Source organism: Dermacentor variabilis, chromosome 4, assembly GCF_050947875.1.
Source record: "Dermacentor variabilis isolate Ectoservices chromosome 4, ASM5094787v1, whole genome shotgun sequence".
Lineage (NCBI taxonomy): Eukaryota > Metazoa > Arthropoda > Arachnida > Ixodida > Ixodidae > Dermacentor > Dermacentor variabilis.
The window spans coordinates 60,861,161-60,877,829 of NC_134571.1; the positions used below are offsets into that span (position 1 = coordinate 60,861,161).

Here is a 16,669-nt window from a genome sequence, read left to right on the forward strand (position 1 = left end):
GAATGAGAACCGTGCAGGCCGTCTTCCATTCTGCAGGTACAATGCCGCTCTTCCAGGACTCGTTTATCTTGTCGGTCAGAAAGACAATCGACGTGTCGTCGAGGTTTCTCAACATTCTGTTGGTCACTCCGTCCGGACCCGGCGCAGACTTGTGGTGAGCGCGAAGATGGCCTGTCTGACCTTGGCAATGGAGAAGTCTTCGTGGCGTGGCCCTCGGGGCGTGGAGGGCCTCGGTAGTCCGGGAGTTGGGTCGACGGATCTCCGTCGCGACGGACAGGCAGGTGCTTCTGTATGAGTTCTGCGACGAGTTCATCGACCGTGTGAGACCTGGTGGCTTCGTGAAGGGCCTGGGCCAATGTATGCCTTTGATTTGACTTCGAGCCGCTTTCGTCGAGAAGGTGCTTCAGCATACCCCAGGATTTGCCGTTGCGCATCTGTCCGTCGATGGATTTGCAGAGCTCGTCCCATTGCTGCTGGCATAGCGCCTTGCAGTGGTCATCGATGACCTTGTTGAGCTCCGAAATCTTCTTTCGGAGTCTGCGATTGAGCCTTTTACTCTTACACCGGCGGAGCAGGCAGTTTTGGCCTCGATCAGGTGGGCGAGTCTGCTGTCCATCCGCTCGACGTCGAGATCTGTTTCCACTTTCTTGGTGGCCGAGGAAGCGTCGTTCCGGATGCCTTCACACCATTCTTCAAGAGTGACGGGTGCCCTGGCTCTCCCGTGTTCTTCACCAATCTTGCGAGAATGGTGCCAATCGATGAATGTGAATTCCCTGACCCTACTCCGAGACACCTTGAAGTTGGTCTCAAGAATGTAGTGGTCGCTGCCGAACTCCATGGTGGTTTTCTCCAAACCCAAGTCCTCGACGTTCCTCACGAAGGCGAGGTCGGGTGTCGAGTCCCGGGCGACGGAGTTGCCAATGCGCGTAGGAAAATTCTTTTCAGTGACCAGAGTGAAGTCCATCTCGTTGGCGTCTTGCCACAGGTTGCACCCCTTGGTAGTGTCGTAGACGTAACCCCAGATGCCGTATGGTGCATTGAAGTCGCCGACGACGACCAAGGGTCGAGGGCCGGCCAAGTCGGTCGCCTTCTTGAGAATGGTCTTGAACTGCTGGCGCGAGTCTCTGGGGTTGCTATATTCATTGAGAACGAACACGCTGTTTCTGCGCTGATTCCGCTGCGGAACGTCGAGCAGGATCTCAACCATGACATATTCGATTCTACCACCAGCCAGCTTGAGGTTGTGGGTGATATGAGTTAGCCTTTTATCGATCAAGGTGCAAATCCCTCGCCCCCCGGGCCGGCCCGACACGGCATGGAGCCCTGGAGCGAGGCGGCGGAGATTAATGTTTCCTGGAGAGCAATGACCTGAGGTTTCGCAGCAAAAGACCTGAAAAACTGCTGCAGATGGGCTTTTTTGTTATAATACCCTCTGCAGTTACATTGCCAAATGCGAAAACTCTCTTTGGATCTATCCATTATGGCTGACCTGACGGACTACCACCTAACGGGGCAGTTAGGCCTGCGCAAAGACTGGGACCTCCTGTCGCCGTGCTGGTGGGATAATGAAGTCTAGCTTCCTTTAGTATGGCGGGAACGGTCAGTGGTTGTACGACGGAGGCGGATGAAGCCATTCGCGCCTCAATGGCATCGATGCGATCTGCGAGAGCTTCGAGGCCCCTGTTGGGGTCCATGAGCGCAACCTGAATTTGGCGAACGTTATCACTGAGGCAAGCGACGCTAGCGGTGACCTGTTTGAGGCCGTCTGCCAGCCCAATGAGACTTTGCTTAATCTCGCTGACTTCTGCAGACAACGCTCCCGATTCACATGTTTGTTTGAGTACTTCCTTGCGTTTGGAGGACGTCGCAGTGCCGTCTACCGGAGCTGGGATTGGAGTCTCGGTGGCCGTCACTGACGCGCCGTTACCCGACACATTCGAAACGAGGAGTTTCCTGATCTCTGCCATTTCGCTAACTAGCCTCTTGATCGCGTTCTTGAGGTCGTCGTTTTCTTTGCGTAAGCGAATGACTTCCGCGTCTCTAGCTTGCTCTGTGGGCGGGTTGCTACGAGATGCCGGAGCAGCCTCGGTATTGGCGCCAGGCTTGGGACGTGCCAGATCGGCCCAAACAAGGGTCGGATGCTCTCCGCAACGTGTGGAGGCGGGCTGAGGCCCGGATGCTGGCTGGGTTCCCTAAGTACGTGGAAGGGCGTCAAAAGTTGAACGATGACCTTACGCGTCTTGACAGCTCACCGTTGTCAAAAGACGTTATTTTAGGCCCTTGGCCAGACGCTCAATCGAGTTTCAAGGCCATCCAGGCGTTACTGAATTTTTTAAAAAGTACGGGCCTGTACTGCAGGCTTTGAGAATGCCAAATTGCTTGCCATATGTTTTACATCCTTCTCTCGTCACCGTCACCCATAATGCGCCTCTTTCTTCCCTTTTTCTTTCCCTTTCCCTTCCCCCAACGCCGAGTAGCTGGCTAGAGGAATATACCTCAGGCCCACCTCTCTGCATTTTGTATTCTAAAAACTTCTATATCCATAGCAATTTAGACAATTTTTCGTTTTCGCCATAACTCACTAAATAATTAAGTTTAATTACCCAACTTTTTAATTATTGGCTGAGGACCCTAAGTACGATACGCAGATTTGTAGAGCACCTACAGAAACTACCGATCGAGTCGTTTTCTTTACTATACTTCTCACGTAGTCCTTTTTTCCTGGTTGCAAAAAAAGCCCGCGAAATATGAAAAAAGCCACGTGACGGAGCGCTTGCGCAGTTGTATTGTGCTATTCTCAAGCGTGCGTTCGGCGAACAAGGTCGGCTGCATCGTGACTGGCGACGAAGAAGCGGCAGGGCGTTTTTGATCTCATCGGCAGCGCTCGGCCAGCAGCATGCATTTTCGCCGTCATCTGAAGCTGTTCGAACGCATGGTCTTTAGTCCAGCCCATGATCTTCAGCCCAATGGACTGTTTGGTCTACTGCTACGAACATTTTAAAGATGCACTTGTTGCCCGCTACACCCGCGTCCAAGGCCTAACTAGCGCATTGTCGGAGTCAGCGCCTGGAGTTGCGGTTTGGTGCCGAGTGCGGGATGTGGAGATGATAATGCCATCGTCGGCAGGACCAGTGACATCTGGTAGCGACTTGCGGAAATTAACCAACACGCGGTTAGCTGCGGGACGCATGGCGAGACCATTTTCGTTCAAATTTTCGCACTCCAAAGTGAAGGTGCGCGGGGCTTAGACGAGGGCTTGTCTTACGCCAACAAATACGATATAACTCCTCGCTACTTTATAGGTTATTTAGTATTCTGCACCAAGGAACTTTGACTTACTTATGACTATATGAATGTATTCGACCATGGGCTGAAATTTCAGTACGCGGGCGTTTCCTCATTTCGACCCAACCGGCACGTTTCCGCTACGGCCGGTGAGCGAAGCCTTTACTTGAAAGCCATAACGCTGAACTACCACAATGGGCGAAGCTAAAGCTCGCAGAGAACCTCGCTGCGACGCGGTGTGACGCTCTTTGTTTCTCCAACTTCTTTGGGCACGCTGAACTGAGAGGGGTGCAAGGAGGAAAGAAGTGAGAGAGCACCAAACACACGAACAACGTTCACGTAGTTGAAGTCGAATACACGGACACGTTCTCGTGAGGCGAATGTGTTGAACGCTGCAAACTAACACAAAGCCTTTTGCACATGCTGCGTCGTTGAAAGAACACGATGATTACGACGAACATGTCACAAAAACATCATGGCATTTAAGGCGATTACAAAAAGAAAATTCACGCAGAAACTCCTCTTGAAGTTGTCTACGTATGCGTAAGCACTGTCACTTGCTCATCTACACGCAGCCCGGTGGCATTAACAATGTTATGAAACGTGATCCGTGCAGTATAAAAACCCTAATCAACACACATCGGTCGTTATCAACCTTATCGAACATGATTCGGCACTTAACTCTTGTCGGTCCTTAAGGACCTGGATGTCCAGCAAAGCTGTTGTGAAACCACCACTACATTTCCTGAGGAGGGCATGCAATGCGTTATTGATTGTTGGAATACTTGTTTTGAGGTTGTTTTTTTACTGAAACGTATGCTGTTCTGCGTGTTGTATGGGTGATTTCAATGAATGTACGCATTATTCACTTCAATTCGCTGAACGCTTGTAGTCTCTGCATTACCTGGGTATGAGCGATTGGATTTTTTGCTTGCTTACGGGGATATGAACGGCTGTTTAGGGGGGGGGGGGGGAGGTATGAGCCACTGCATTTGTCGTACGCGGTGGACGGACAAGATTCTCGTTGGGTAGGCATAGAACTACTTACGCATTTAAAAGAGCATCACTAATCTCCCTAGCGAATTCTGCCCCGAACTTCAAAGTGCGTACAGAAGTGCTTCTGTTAGTTTTTCTGGTGACGTTTAATGCACTGTTAATATTAAATTCATTTTTTCGAACATCTACATGTTTGGGGGTATCCCAGTAGCTTGTGCTAGTGAACAGAGCTAAATGCGTAAAAGAGATGAAAAAAAAAATTAACTTCGATCTGCACCGCCGTTGCGTATCGGCGAGCGAGAAGAAATTACTGAATATCACTGGATAAAAATGCGAAATTTCACACTCTAAATAAATTGCACAGCCCGTTCTAATGAGATTTAAACGGGCAAATGGAGCGAATCGCTGCAGTAAACCCGCCGATGTGAATCCTAATTGCTTTCACATCACACACCTATATTGTTTTGAACAGGGGGGAGGCTTCTAAAGATTAAAGCAGCTCACGTGTAAAGCAGCATACAGCCTTTAAGCATAGCCTAGTGGCTCGATGTACTCTTGAGGTTGTCAGACGCGTAACGATAGTTCACACGAGCAAACGTGCTGCAATCATAACTGCCTAGTGGTTACTCTGCGAATGCGTAGTAAGTAAATCACGTGCGTTGACTTACGAATGTATGAGTATGGAACCCTTAAACGTAGGCAATGATGACGGTGGATTGTTTTTGACGCGTGATGCCTAAGTAAAGGCACACTGCGCACACACATTGGCCGTCATACAGCAGAAACAGGATCCTACATACATCGCGCATCTGATATTGTGCTTGTAACCACGTGGCCAAAAAAAAAAAATCCGGGTAATTTCGCATAATCACCCGTACAAGAAAAGAGACGAGGCTTCTTGGACTTACGTCATCCAGCTCGATCGTGTGTCGACCTATCTTGACCGACGTATGGACTACGGTCAAGACGCCTCCGAGGACCACGATCAGAGTGGCGTAGATGTAGCTCAGCAGAGACGCCAGGTTGCTCCTGCGAGTCACAAACACTGCGTCGCGATTACCACGCATCTCGTAGGAGGAAGCGCCCATGACCCGCCGCGGTGCCTTGACACAAACAGTGCGTGCGACTGGGGTGGGAGCAGTGCGGCCTCCGGCGTTCGACCTAGAGTTGCGCATTCCACACGACCCACTTGATTGTGGCAGATAGGGCACGGGAACAAAGTCGGGCGCCGATAGCTGCAGCGGTCGTATCTTCTATTCTTTTATTATTGTGGTTACCGCATGTACATCTGTGAACATATGCATGACATTACAAATCACAGCGCGCAACCGGACTACAGGATTAGCCCCGGTCCTACACCCTGTCATCACACACAATCTGCAGTTTGTTTTGAGTGGTCAAAATGCTGTAGTACATCTTTCGCCGCACACTTCGCGGCTCCATCAGTTATGGCTGAAATACTATATTTAAGAGAGGTGCAGAAAAAAAGTACCCTCCAAAGCGGCAGGCTTTGGAGAGATAAACAGATACAGAAGTAAAAGCAGGAAAGCACGGAAAATCGGGCAAGTTGGTACAAGTTCAAGGCTGGAGCAGCGCGACTAGACAAGAAAAAAGGCGGGCGACCACAACGAGAAAGCTAGTAGCGGAAAATTAATGATAATGGCATCTTGTTTGTTAAGCTTCGATAAGGAATGTCTATAAGAAGATAGACAATGAGATACTAGATAACAGGGTAATAGATAATCAGATAACGTTGACAGGTAGCATTCCTACAACGGCGCACTACTTGTGGATCTGATTAACCAAACCTACCAACCAATTTTGCTGCAAGTACACATTAGGTTGCGGAAATTGAATCGATCAGTCTGCGCCCAAGGCAAATGGCAGTTATTGAGAATTCAGAAAGCATGGAGACCAAAGTATGCGTCCCTAAATATGTGCCAAGAAATGAGTTCGTGAGTCACGTAGCTTTGCGGGGCAATACGTAGCGGGACCTTTTTAGGGACAATAATACGCAGAACGCCAATTTACGTCGTTACACATCTCGAAACAGGTACTAACACAGTTGAGAGAGAGAGAGAGAGAGAGAGAGAGAGAGAGAGAGAGAGAGAGAACGGCACGGAGGTTAGCCAGATGGGATTATCGGATTCGCCATCATGCACTAGGGAAGGGGAAAAGGGGAACGTAAAAGGTGAAGGAAAACAAAACATACCTTGGCGCTAGCTTAGCACACAGAAGACAAATCACGCTTAAATGTTGTAGTCGTTCGCTCAAGCTAGCTGCTTTATAAAGCTCACAGTATCCTGTGTTAAGCTGCTTGTATAGTGCCCATATTCTGTGCAGAAAAGGGTGTTAGCTTATGGAGCGGCTTCGATACTCGACGGATGCCAGAAGTGCGCTCATTGTATTGAGTACAAGCATAACACTTCTGGCCAACGTAGCGTGCGGGCTGTCTAAAAGCATAAGAATAACATACATATTCCAGAGGGGCCAGGGGCACTTATTTGAACTGTATTCATTTATGAAATTTCGTTGAAAACCCCCTGTCCTGCTAGGTCGAAGCTGTTTTTTGAAGTCTCAATTGGTGCTCCCGCCTGTCCCAACGAACGCGATCAGCAATTTCCCCAGAAAGTTCTCGAAAAATCGTGCGTCTCCACACCGCCCAAACGACAGACTTATTAGTTCGCACTCGGCGTGCGGAACTTGCTCACTTTCACCAAGAGCTTTGCAGTACTGACCAGAGCATTTCCTCGTTCTGTCTTCGGCTGAGGTCCACGGAGAAAGAGCGGCTCTGTGCCCTACGGCGCCGCTCCTGCTGGTACGCGTGGACCATCGAGCAGGGCTCCGAAGTAGAGCGCTCGATACGCGTTAGTGTCACCATTGTCTTTTCGCCGCCACCATCAGCTTGGAGGCTGGAGGAACGCACCTTTTGCAGTTGCTTTCTGTACGCCTGTGAGGATGTCAGGAAAGAAGCGAGTGAACAATACGGACCGTAAAGGACGTCAAAACTATGACGTCGATGTCATAGTTAACAGTGTTTTTCAATCTGTGGGCAGCAACAACCAGAGGATTCGCAGTGTGCTCAGCGAGGGATCAAGAAGAAGTCGTGATCACGAACCACTGTTTCAATGCAAACGACAAATTTGACGCAAACACTTCTTACGTAGGAGCGTATATGCCCCGTTTTGAAGATTCGCGATGCGGGTGCATGAAGCTTGGCGATAAAAATTGGCACAGCGCCAAGAACGAGGTCAGTGACGCAGCTGTCACGGCGGATAATGGAGGACCTAGATAAGAATCGGCAAGGGGCATTACGGATGACGTCATCGTCACAGCTGGCGCGGTGACAAGTTGCACAGGTAACGCGGCGCGGAGCCGATGGCTTCAACGCGCAGCGTTGTAACTCGGCGCTCGGAGATGCACGTAATCAGTTCTGTATCGGCGCTTTTTGGAAAAAACAGTCGCTGCTTCCTCGCTGTGAAGCAGTATGGATGGAGCGAGTCATTCTCGTCATCTCCCAGCTGAACCTATGGCTGGACGGTGGGCTGGAAGGACCGAGATGGCAACGGAAGCGCCGCCTAGAACAACGTGAGTCTATCGATCCCGAAGTCCTCGCTAAATACCAAGCTCGAGCCAAACGTGGTCGGCAAAAATAAGACAAATAATGAGAGAAACAGTAACAAACAATTCCACGTACAATATGAATATGACTAGGTAACCAATGACTGCCGAACTGAGGGAAGCACGCTCACGCGAAATACGTGTGCCCTTCGTGGAACGATGGTCGTTTTCTTTCATGTACTCGGGAGCCTCATATGGACAAATACGCTACGATTGCGAACCTCCCTCACGAACTAAATGACTTATATTTGGGCCTCACAGAGTAATCTCTTATGAGGCAAGTTTATTCTTTTTTTCTCTTCGCGACATTTTTCAACACACTTAGGCAGGTTTTGGAACCACAACCGGATCGAAAACGATGAAAGTTTGAACGGAACTGAAACCAAATTGATACTCAGCGCCGGTTTCTAATGAAACGACTCGGGTGTCTTAGGTGGCGCTCGCAGTTAAGCAATTCTATAATAAATAAAACAGCTCTCCTTTCTCTATCGATCGGCCTCACTTGTATCATTTTATTGCTCGAAAGATGATTTCTGTGCGTCAATCGCTACAGATGCTGCGTATATGCCAAGAACTGCGGACACCCAGGCCGAGCCGCTTGAGGCTCCGATCTTATGCCGTGATAGCTGGTCTCCATTGTCAGGAACGTTTTTCTTGAGGGCCTATGAAGGGCCACCAACTGTGTTGCAACTTTGAGGTTTGGCCGTTAACCCAAGCAACTCAAACACAACCGTAAAAAGAAAGTAGGCTCGACCGTAGTAACCAGAAAACCATTGAAGACACGCCAACCATGAGACATGTAAATAAGGAGGGGGAGGGAGAGACAGCTTTTTATTTAAAGGCAGAGTGCTTTGGGGGGGGGGGCGACGTAGAAATATTCCCTGAAAAGGTGGGGAAGAAAGGGGAGAGGCTTTTGTAGGAGGGGGGCAGGAGAAAAAGAAAAAAAAAGCACTTGACTTCTTTATTTCGCTTTGGCTCCTAGCTGTCCGACTGTATCAGTAGTCGTGACTTCACTGCTTGCTTTTTATATGATGCAACATTGCGAACAACAGCTAGCGTTCTGAGAGAAAGCCAATTGATTGAAGCTGATCAAATAAGAAGCCGCATGCTTGACGTTGCGTTCATGGAGTTTTCCAGAGGCCTAATATGCGCCTTAGTGTCGTAGGGCCTTGACAGAATGCTGCCCTATCTCTTGTATATGCCCCTTTCATCACTGTACGCTCTACAGTATAATAGAATATGTACGATTGTTTCCATAGAGCCACAGCTGTCCCAAAAGGGACTTTTTGGTCAAGGCGGTGGAGGAGGCTCTTTGTGTACGCCACGTTTAGTCGTAGCCGATGGTAAAGTGTCTGAAATTCACGGGGTAGTTGTCTTAGCCTTGATTGAGGTTCCGGGTCAAAACAGTATAGAAATTCGTAGGGAGGAAGACCAGAGTTCCTTTTGCTCTTGGCGCTTTGCCATTGCGAATGCCTCAATTTTTGTGAAAAATATATTTCGCGAATTCTTGTGGTTGTAGGCCGTAAAAGTCGCCACATATGCTGTTTCATTTCCCAGTATGCCACAGTGCGATGGGATCCATTGAAAGGTCATGAATGACCAGCTTTACATGCTAAGTGGTGCCAGTATGTGATATCCTACATGGCCAGGTGATAGAGCTCGTTTTTCTCATGTGTAGACTTTGCAAAGCTGCATTCGAGTACCTAAGGTGGACGAGCGTATAGTGGAAAATGTATTAAGCATTTGATCACTTTTTTGATGGCATAAATCTTAGCTAACGTCGATGATGTTCTTTCAAATCGACAAGATACTTTCCCTGTGAAGGGCACGAACAAGCCGATAATTGAGCTTAGAGGAGCCATCAGTGAAGATATTGTTACGTGTGGAATAACACAGACGAAAGAGGCTATTTACAGACTATTTACACTGGAGCCAGACAGCCAGGCCGACACTCGCATGATTTCATAGGTGACATCGGTCACTTGGCGGAGCACGCGATATGGGCCTTTGTAACAGGAAAATAGTTTTTCACAAAGGCCAACTTTACGCGATGGTGACCAAAGCAACATGAGGGTGCCGGGCACAAAATGGACATCACGGTGACGGAGTTCGTAGCGTTGCTTCTGTTTGTCTTGAGACACTTGTAGACGAGCGCGCGCAAGTTGGCGAGCGTGGTCAGCACGGGCGATTGCATCACGGGCATAATCGCTAGTTGAAGCTGTGGTGGACGGAAGCAGCGTTTAGTGGTAGCGTCGATTCTCGGCCATACAGGTAAAACGGGGAAAAGCCAGCAGTTTCGAGACGGGAAGAGTTGTACGCAAAGGTAATGTAAGTTAGAGCCAGGTCTCAGTCCCGGTGGGCGTCTGAAACGTATTTCGATAGCATATCTGTAAGGGTGCGGTTCAAATGCTCAGTGAGGCCGTTCGTTTGAGGATGGTAGGAGGTGGTAAATTTATGCTGTATTGGGCAGGTACGCATGATGTCTTCAATGACTTTGGCCAAACACGTACGGCCGCGGTCTGTTAGCAATTGACGCGGAGCACCATGCATCAAAATGATATGTAGGGGGAAGGCCGCAACATCAGTTGCGCAAGTGGTCGGAAGAGCGCGGGTTACGGCATAGCGGGTCGTGTAGTCCGCCGCGACACTCGCTCGCGCCAAGGGCACAGACAAACTTCATCGTCGTTCTCGCGGCGGCTCGTCTGTTGAGCATCTCTCTATGATATTGCAATAATATGTCGTAGCTGAGAAATCCGTCTTGATATAGCCCAATGCCGTTTGTAAAAGCTGCTCGGGGCATAGCTTTCTTGGAATCAATATTAGAGATAAACTGCCGTATGTGTAGAGATGACATCATCCGTGAAGGGCAGCATTGAAATTTGTCGTGCTTTCGCGGGGATTGCACGCTTGATGCCAACGGCTTGACCAAATCATGAATTTTTTTTTGTTTTTATTATGCAGCTAAGAAAGTACTTCCTTGTTTGAAGTACGGGCCTAACATAAGGGCCGCTTCTTGAATTTGTAGAAGGTCGAGAGGGAAGCACTTGGCTTTCGCTACAGTTCTCACACGAGACGAGCTTTTTGAGAAGTTTGAGGCACACGCATAAGTAATAACCACCACTTACAGGCTTTCTGGTTTGTAGGAGATATCCGCTGTAGGGCCGGAAGGCTATAACGAAGTATGCCGTCGACGTAGGCATTGTGGAGCTGTGCCACGGAACGGCAGTCGCTGCCCCATCGCTGACCTGCAAGGTAGCTCTTCAGTTGAGATACGCCGTAACTTGGTTGGTGCACTCTTAACCTCTGGATACCCCGTCAATCATGATGCCAAGAAATCTGATTCCTGGCGTAAGAAATGGCTCGACCACCAAGAATAAATAGGAGATCCATCTGCAGCTCGCCTCCAAATGAAGATATCTTCTGTGTATAGCATGATGTTAACACCTCTTTGTAAACACTTTTTAATATGTAGTAGGATGAGGTTGAAAAGTGGAGGGCTGAGAAATGAGCCTTAAGTGACTCCTTTTCCTACAGGTTAAAATGTAGTTCGGCCTTCGGGTGTTGCCATGAAATGTTGCCGCCCAGCCAGATCACTGGAAATCCAAGAATAGAGCTTTCCTCCAAGGCTAACAGCCGCGAGGGTATCGAGGATAGCTGTATGCAGAACCGAGTCAAAGGCGGCTTTGATGTCGGGAGAAATTCCGATTGGAACACGTCAAGAACATTTCTTCTGCTGCTGTTAAAGAGGGGTTAACATCACGCTATACACCGAAGATATCTTCATTTGGAGTGCGCAGCTTTTTTGACGAGCTGCAGCTGGATCTCCTGCTTATTCTTGGTGGTCGAGCCATTTCTTATACCACGACCCGGATTTCTTGGCATCATGATTGACGGGGTATCCAGAGGTTAAGATTGTACGAAAGCGATAATGTCGTCCACTGTGTTGCCGAGATACGTTCATTCCTTCGGGATACAAGTCTCATGTCTCTATAAACCAAGTTATTTTCTTGTGAATAATTTTTCCACTACCCTGTCGACACAGCTAAGGAGGGCTGTCGACAGGAAGGAAGCAAAGCTCGTTAGCTGTTTGCCTGGCTTGATTCCGCAGATAAATTTTGCGAGCTTCCACGAAGCAGGAACTCCACTGCTTGTCCGTGAAGAATTGTAAACTTCTAAGAGACGGAGTCGACAGTGGCGGTATAGATGCGTAATAGCCTGACAGCTGATGCCATCAGGACGAAAGATGATCACTACTTGTTCGCGTCCAATATGGCCACCGAGAGTTCTTGTAGTGAGAAAGGAAGATCCATTGGATGCACAATCGCTTCTGGGTGCCTAGTGGAGGGAGTTATATGGCGCACTGTGTGATCTCCGAATTCAGAAAGCAGCGTCCTCAACTTCCTTCACTGATGAACGGTGGTGCAATGAGAGCAATGAAAGCACAGAGCTGTTGGGCTGGGCCTGCGCAGTCCCATTATAATGTGCAAAATCGAAGCAACTGGTTTTCTCGCATCCAGTGTAGCACAGAAATCTCCACTGACGGAACAGTTATTGAAGTGGCTTCTGATGGGTTTTCGCGCTCGTTGTGAAGCGCGAATATCTTCCGAATACTCAGTGCGCAGCTCCTTGGGTTCCGAAAGCCTGCGAAGATTGGGAGAAAGGTGCGTTCGCCGAGGCAGCGTGGCAAGTTAATCACTGGAGCGGTAATCATCACACTCCTGGTGCGAGTGAATGTCGCTGTCTCGAAAAGTGTAGTATCTCGCCCAGACGAGAGCAGTCTGGACGTGTTGGTACATCACGAAAGAGTGGTAACCCAAAACGGAATTAAGGTCAGAGGATGCAAGACCCACAAGCGGCAACTTTAAAAATTATGGGGTTTTACGTGCCAAAACCACTTTCGGATTATGAGGCACGCCGTAGTGGAGGACTTCGGAAATTTCGACCACTTGGGGTTCTTTAACGTGCACATAAATCTAAGTATACGGGTGTTTTCGCATTTTGCCCCCATCGAAATGCGGCCGCCGTGGCCGGGATTCGATCCCGCGACCTTGTGCTCAGCAGCCTAACACCATAGCCACTGAGCAACCACGGCAAGTTAGTGACAACTTTCAACAAGCGTTTATTTGAAAGCGGACGGGAAACGTGGACGCGTGATTTCAAAGAAAGTGTGCATGTCAATCTGCCTCAGCCATTACTTTATAAGCCGCTTAAAATCGGCCCCAGGGAATTTCACTTTTTTCGATAAAACGACCTTAGTAATCTCTCACTGTAGCCTGTCTTGGTCAGAAATTACCTAACATTTCTTAATACTCTGGCTGACATCGGAACGCGCTGGTACGAGTCTCGCAAGAAGACTGTTGCTCGATTTGCGCGCCTTAGAGCCGCGCTCCCTGAAGCAATCATTTAAGCATCCGTCGAACAGTCCGATGTAGAGCATTTGCTGCAGCTCAAAGGGATCTGATGTACGAGTCGACGAAAGCCGCATAACTGTATTTATGCTTCTTAAGACAATCCCTGTGACATCTTAGGCATGCTTCTCTTGCACAGGCTGAGAAGCTTGTTAGGAGCAGAAAATAACTAGCGATACCTGTGCGCGACCAGCTATCTATTTAAGACTATGAGAAATATTGTAAATGTATGGAACTACGGCTACTTAATGTGTCCGGTTGATGCGCTTATAAGTGCGGGCCGTCAGTTTTTGAAGCAATTAAATTTTCCACACAGCACTTGTCACACCTCTCTAATTCCCTCGGATTTGCGTTATCAGTTTTACGTATCGGCATGTTGTCACTGGTTGTGTCAGGCGGACCACCTCGGGCGGCACGCGCGAAGCTCATTTTCGCAGGTGAGAGATACCCTTAAGCATTTAAAAAAGTATTAACTTAACGTATTGTATTGTGAACGTATTGTGAACTTAACGAAAAATGCTACGTAGCATGCGTATATATGACCATATCTGCAGCACTGCCAATACGATACCGCAGTTGCTTAAACGGCCTGTACGGAAATGCGTCGAAATTCACGGTGCCAAGTGCGAGCCACTAAAACAGCGAGATAGTGAGCACTACATGCAGACTCGCATAATAACGAATATAGTACGAAACATGGCACAATCTGACAAAAAAATAGAGAATGTCATTGCGTCATGATTGGAGGAGGCTGAAACAGAGTTGTCCGGTCTTGGTGCGCGAAATTTGCATATATCGTATAAGTTCGGAACATGCGTTCACCGCAGAGAAGGACGAAGCGCGATAAGTGCCTCAAGCGACAATTTCAAGCACTATGCTTCTAATCTTTGTTTGTCAAGAACTGAATCGCACGTCCTTGCACGAGATAACGGGGATCGCGAGAATAAGTTGCGGCCGCACAATTTCCACCACTCATCACTGGAGCATTGCAGCAGCTCCGCCAACGTGGTGTCGCCGATAAGCAGACTTTGAGCAGTCCACGAAAAGTTGCAAGATAACGACTGGGCAGGAATGTCCAATTTAGATAAATGTTGGCGTTCTCCTACCGCGCTGCTTTACGTATCTAATTACAAAAGCCGGATATTGCTGAGCATAACATGCAGTAGCTTGAACGCAGTGACACAAATACAGCTGGCCGAGAGAAGTGCATCAAATAAGGCCAACTGCAACAAAATTTTGCACCACGTAAAAAAGGCTTAGCTTTAGATGGTGTAGTTCTATAACAGCCTCCATCACTCAAACTTTTACATGTAGTTTTAATGTAGCCTCCGTGCAAGATTTTACATTTGCAATTCAAATGGATGCGTCATGGAAAACTCGCCAATACAGACGTCTTTAATAAGTAAACTGGAAAAAATAAATAAAAAGAACGCCACTACCGCTCGCCACCAACGCACGCGGTGCCTCGGCATGACCTCTAAGATTAGGTATATCCGCTAACAACTAGGTGCTAGCGTCATCTGCTTAGGTGCTACTTAAAGGCCGTTAAGAAGAAAATTAGACAATTACCAGTCCTGCTGCTTCGTCAAGATTGCGTCAGTATTGTGTACTACTCATCTATACCAATTTAGCCAAAGTGAAATCTAGTAGCAGTTGGTCTAAAACGGCGATACATATTAGCTGAGACTATACTACTAAAGAGCAACACTAAATTAAATACAAAGTTATGTCACTTTCACTCATTTGACGGAAAAATGTTCCCTATTACCGACGAAAATGTAGGCTAACCTTTCTTTTCTTGAAGTGACTGCCCGTAATTTCTCGACGTTTGACGTCGGTGTTTTTCTGCTTACGAGACTTAATGAATTTGGCAGCGGTTGATGCACGGCCTTGTTGGTAAGACATACACCTAAGGTTTTTTTAAGCGCAATGACGACGAAGACAAGCGAGTGGAGGGCGCACACAAGCGCTTTGTGTGTATTCGGTGACTGGTACGCGTCGTCGGTGCGCTTAAATCAATTGAATCCCGAAGTCTTGCGCGCCAAAATCACCATTTGATTATAAGGCCCGCCGTAGTTGGGGACTCCGAGTTAATTTTGACCACCATGGAATCTTTAACGTGCCCCGAATGCACGGTACACGGACGTTTTTGCATTTCGGCTCATCGAAATGCAGCGTGCCTAAATCAAACTTATTATGAATTGTTTGTTGTATTTTTGCTGTATTTGGCAAATAATTGTAACGTCTGTACGTTCATGTGCACTTTGAAACCCCCTCCCTCTAATATCTTGTGCAAAGCTTACAGTATTTGTCAAATAAATAATAATTAACTTCCAGATACCTCAGCGCCGGTATCCAAGCGCGAATTCACGGATTTTAATGTCATAGGAGGATGGGCAATTTACTAACGTGGCTGAACTTAGTGGCTTAGATACCCTAGCAGTACTAGGGCTTCTAACTTAACACTCAACACGGATCTAGTCACTCACGGGAGAAAAAAAAGAAACCGTTATATTCCTAATCAGCTACCGGAGTGTTTTATCGTGATAAGCTATCACAGTGCCTTCAACAACAGAACTCCCGGGAATCACATATCGGCTACAAATAGCCCGCTTGAAACAACATGGCATGCTAAGCGCTCCCAAGCCACTATTTCTTCCTTCGTGAATTAATTTTTCCGAGTTGTGCGTATAGCATGATACATGCATTACTCGCTGAAACATCGCATCGTCAACTACATGCAACGAGGCGGCACATTCCCGTTTCTGTTGTTCTGTCTCGACTTGCAGTTCATCTTGACAATTGTCAGCTGCGAGCAAGCATGCGTTCATGCAGTGCCACGTTTGTGCCGAGCACCGCCTTCTACGGCATAGTATGAACTTATAACAGAAGTGACTGCGCATTCAACAGAGCCAGAGCGCTTCCGAACGGAAATGCGTTCGTCCGAAGGCAGCTTCCGAGTAACGCGCGCGAGACGAACGAAATGGACGGTTACAGTGGCGTCTGCATACAGACCGTGATTTCCGGAGTCCCGACGAAGGAGTCCAGCTGAAAGCCCTCCGCTGGCCTGTCCAGGTCGTATTTTCGGCGTTGCACAGTCTGTCCGATGACACCGAGCTCTCGTGCAGCGCTTGCAGCGTAAGTCCCAGAGTTAGACATAGTCCGCAATCACGTCCCCCTTTAAAGAAGGTCGTCTATAGATGGCACGGGCCTTACAAATTTCGTTCGCCGCTAATATGGCTGCTGACTCCCCGCACACGGCTTGCTGTCAGCGCCGTGCTATCCATCTGCGCGAACGCGTTCGAATAGCGTGCGCACCGAAGAAAACCCCGGCAGGAAAATACTTACGATGTGGTCGT

General features: G+C 48.3%; 1 protein-coding gene across 1 annotated transcript in view; it reads right to left on the reverse strand.

Moving 5' to 3' along the window:
• LOC142579248 (proton channel OtopLc-like) overlaps positions 1-16,669 on the reverse strand; it is a 29,442-nt gene extending 12,773 nt beyond the window's left edge. Inside the window, exons 1-3 of the mRNA XM_075689268.1 lie at positions 16,326-16,669; positions 7,020-7,231; positions 5,190-5,310 (exon numbers count right to left, since the gene is read on the reverse strand). Coding sequence (XP_075545383.1) covers positions 5,190-5,310; positions 7,020-7,231; positions 16,326-16,469 — 477 coding nt within the window. The 5' untranslated portion in view covers positions 16,470-16,669. The remainder of the gene's footprint in view (positions 1-5,189; positions 5,311-7,019; positions 7,232-16,325) is intronic.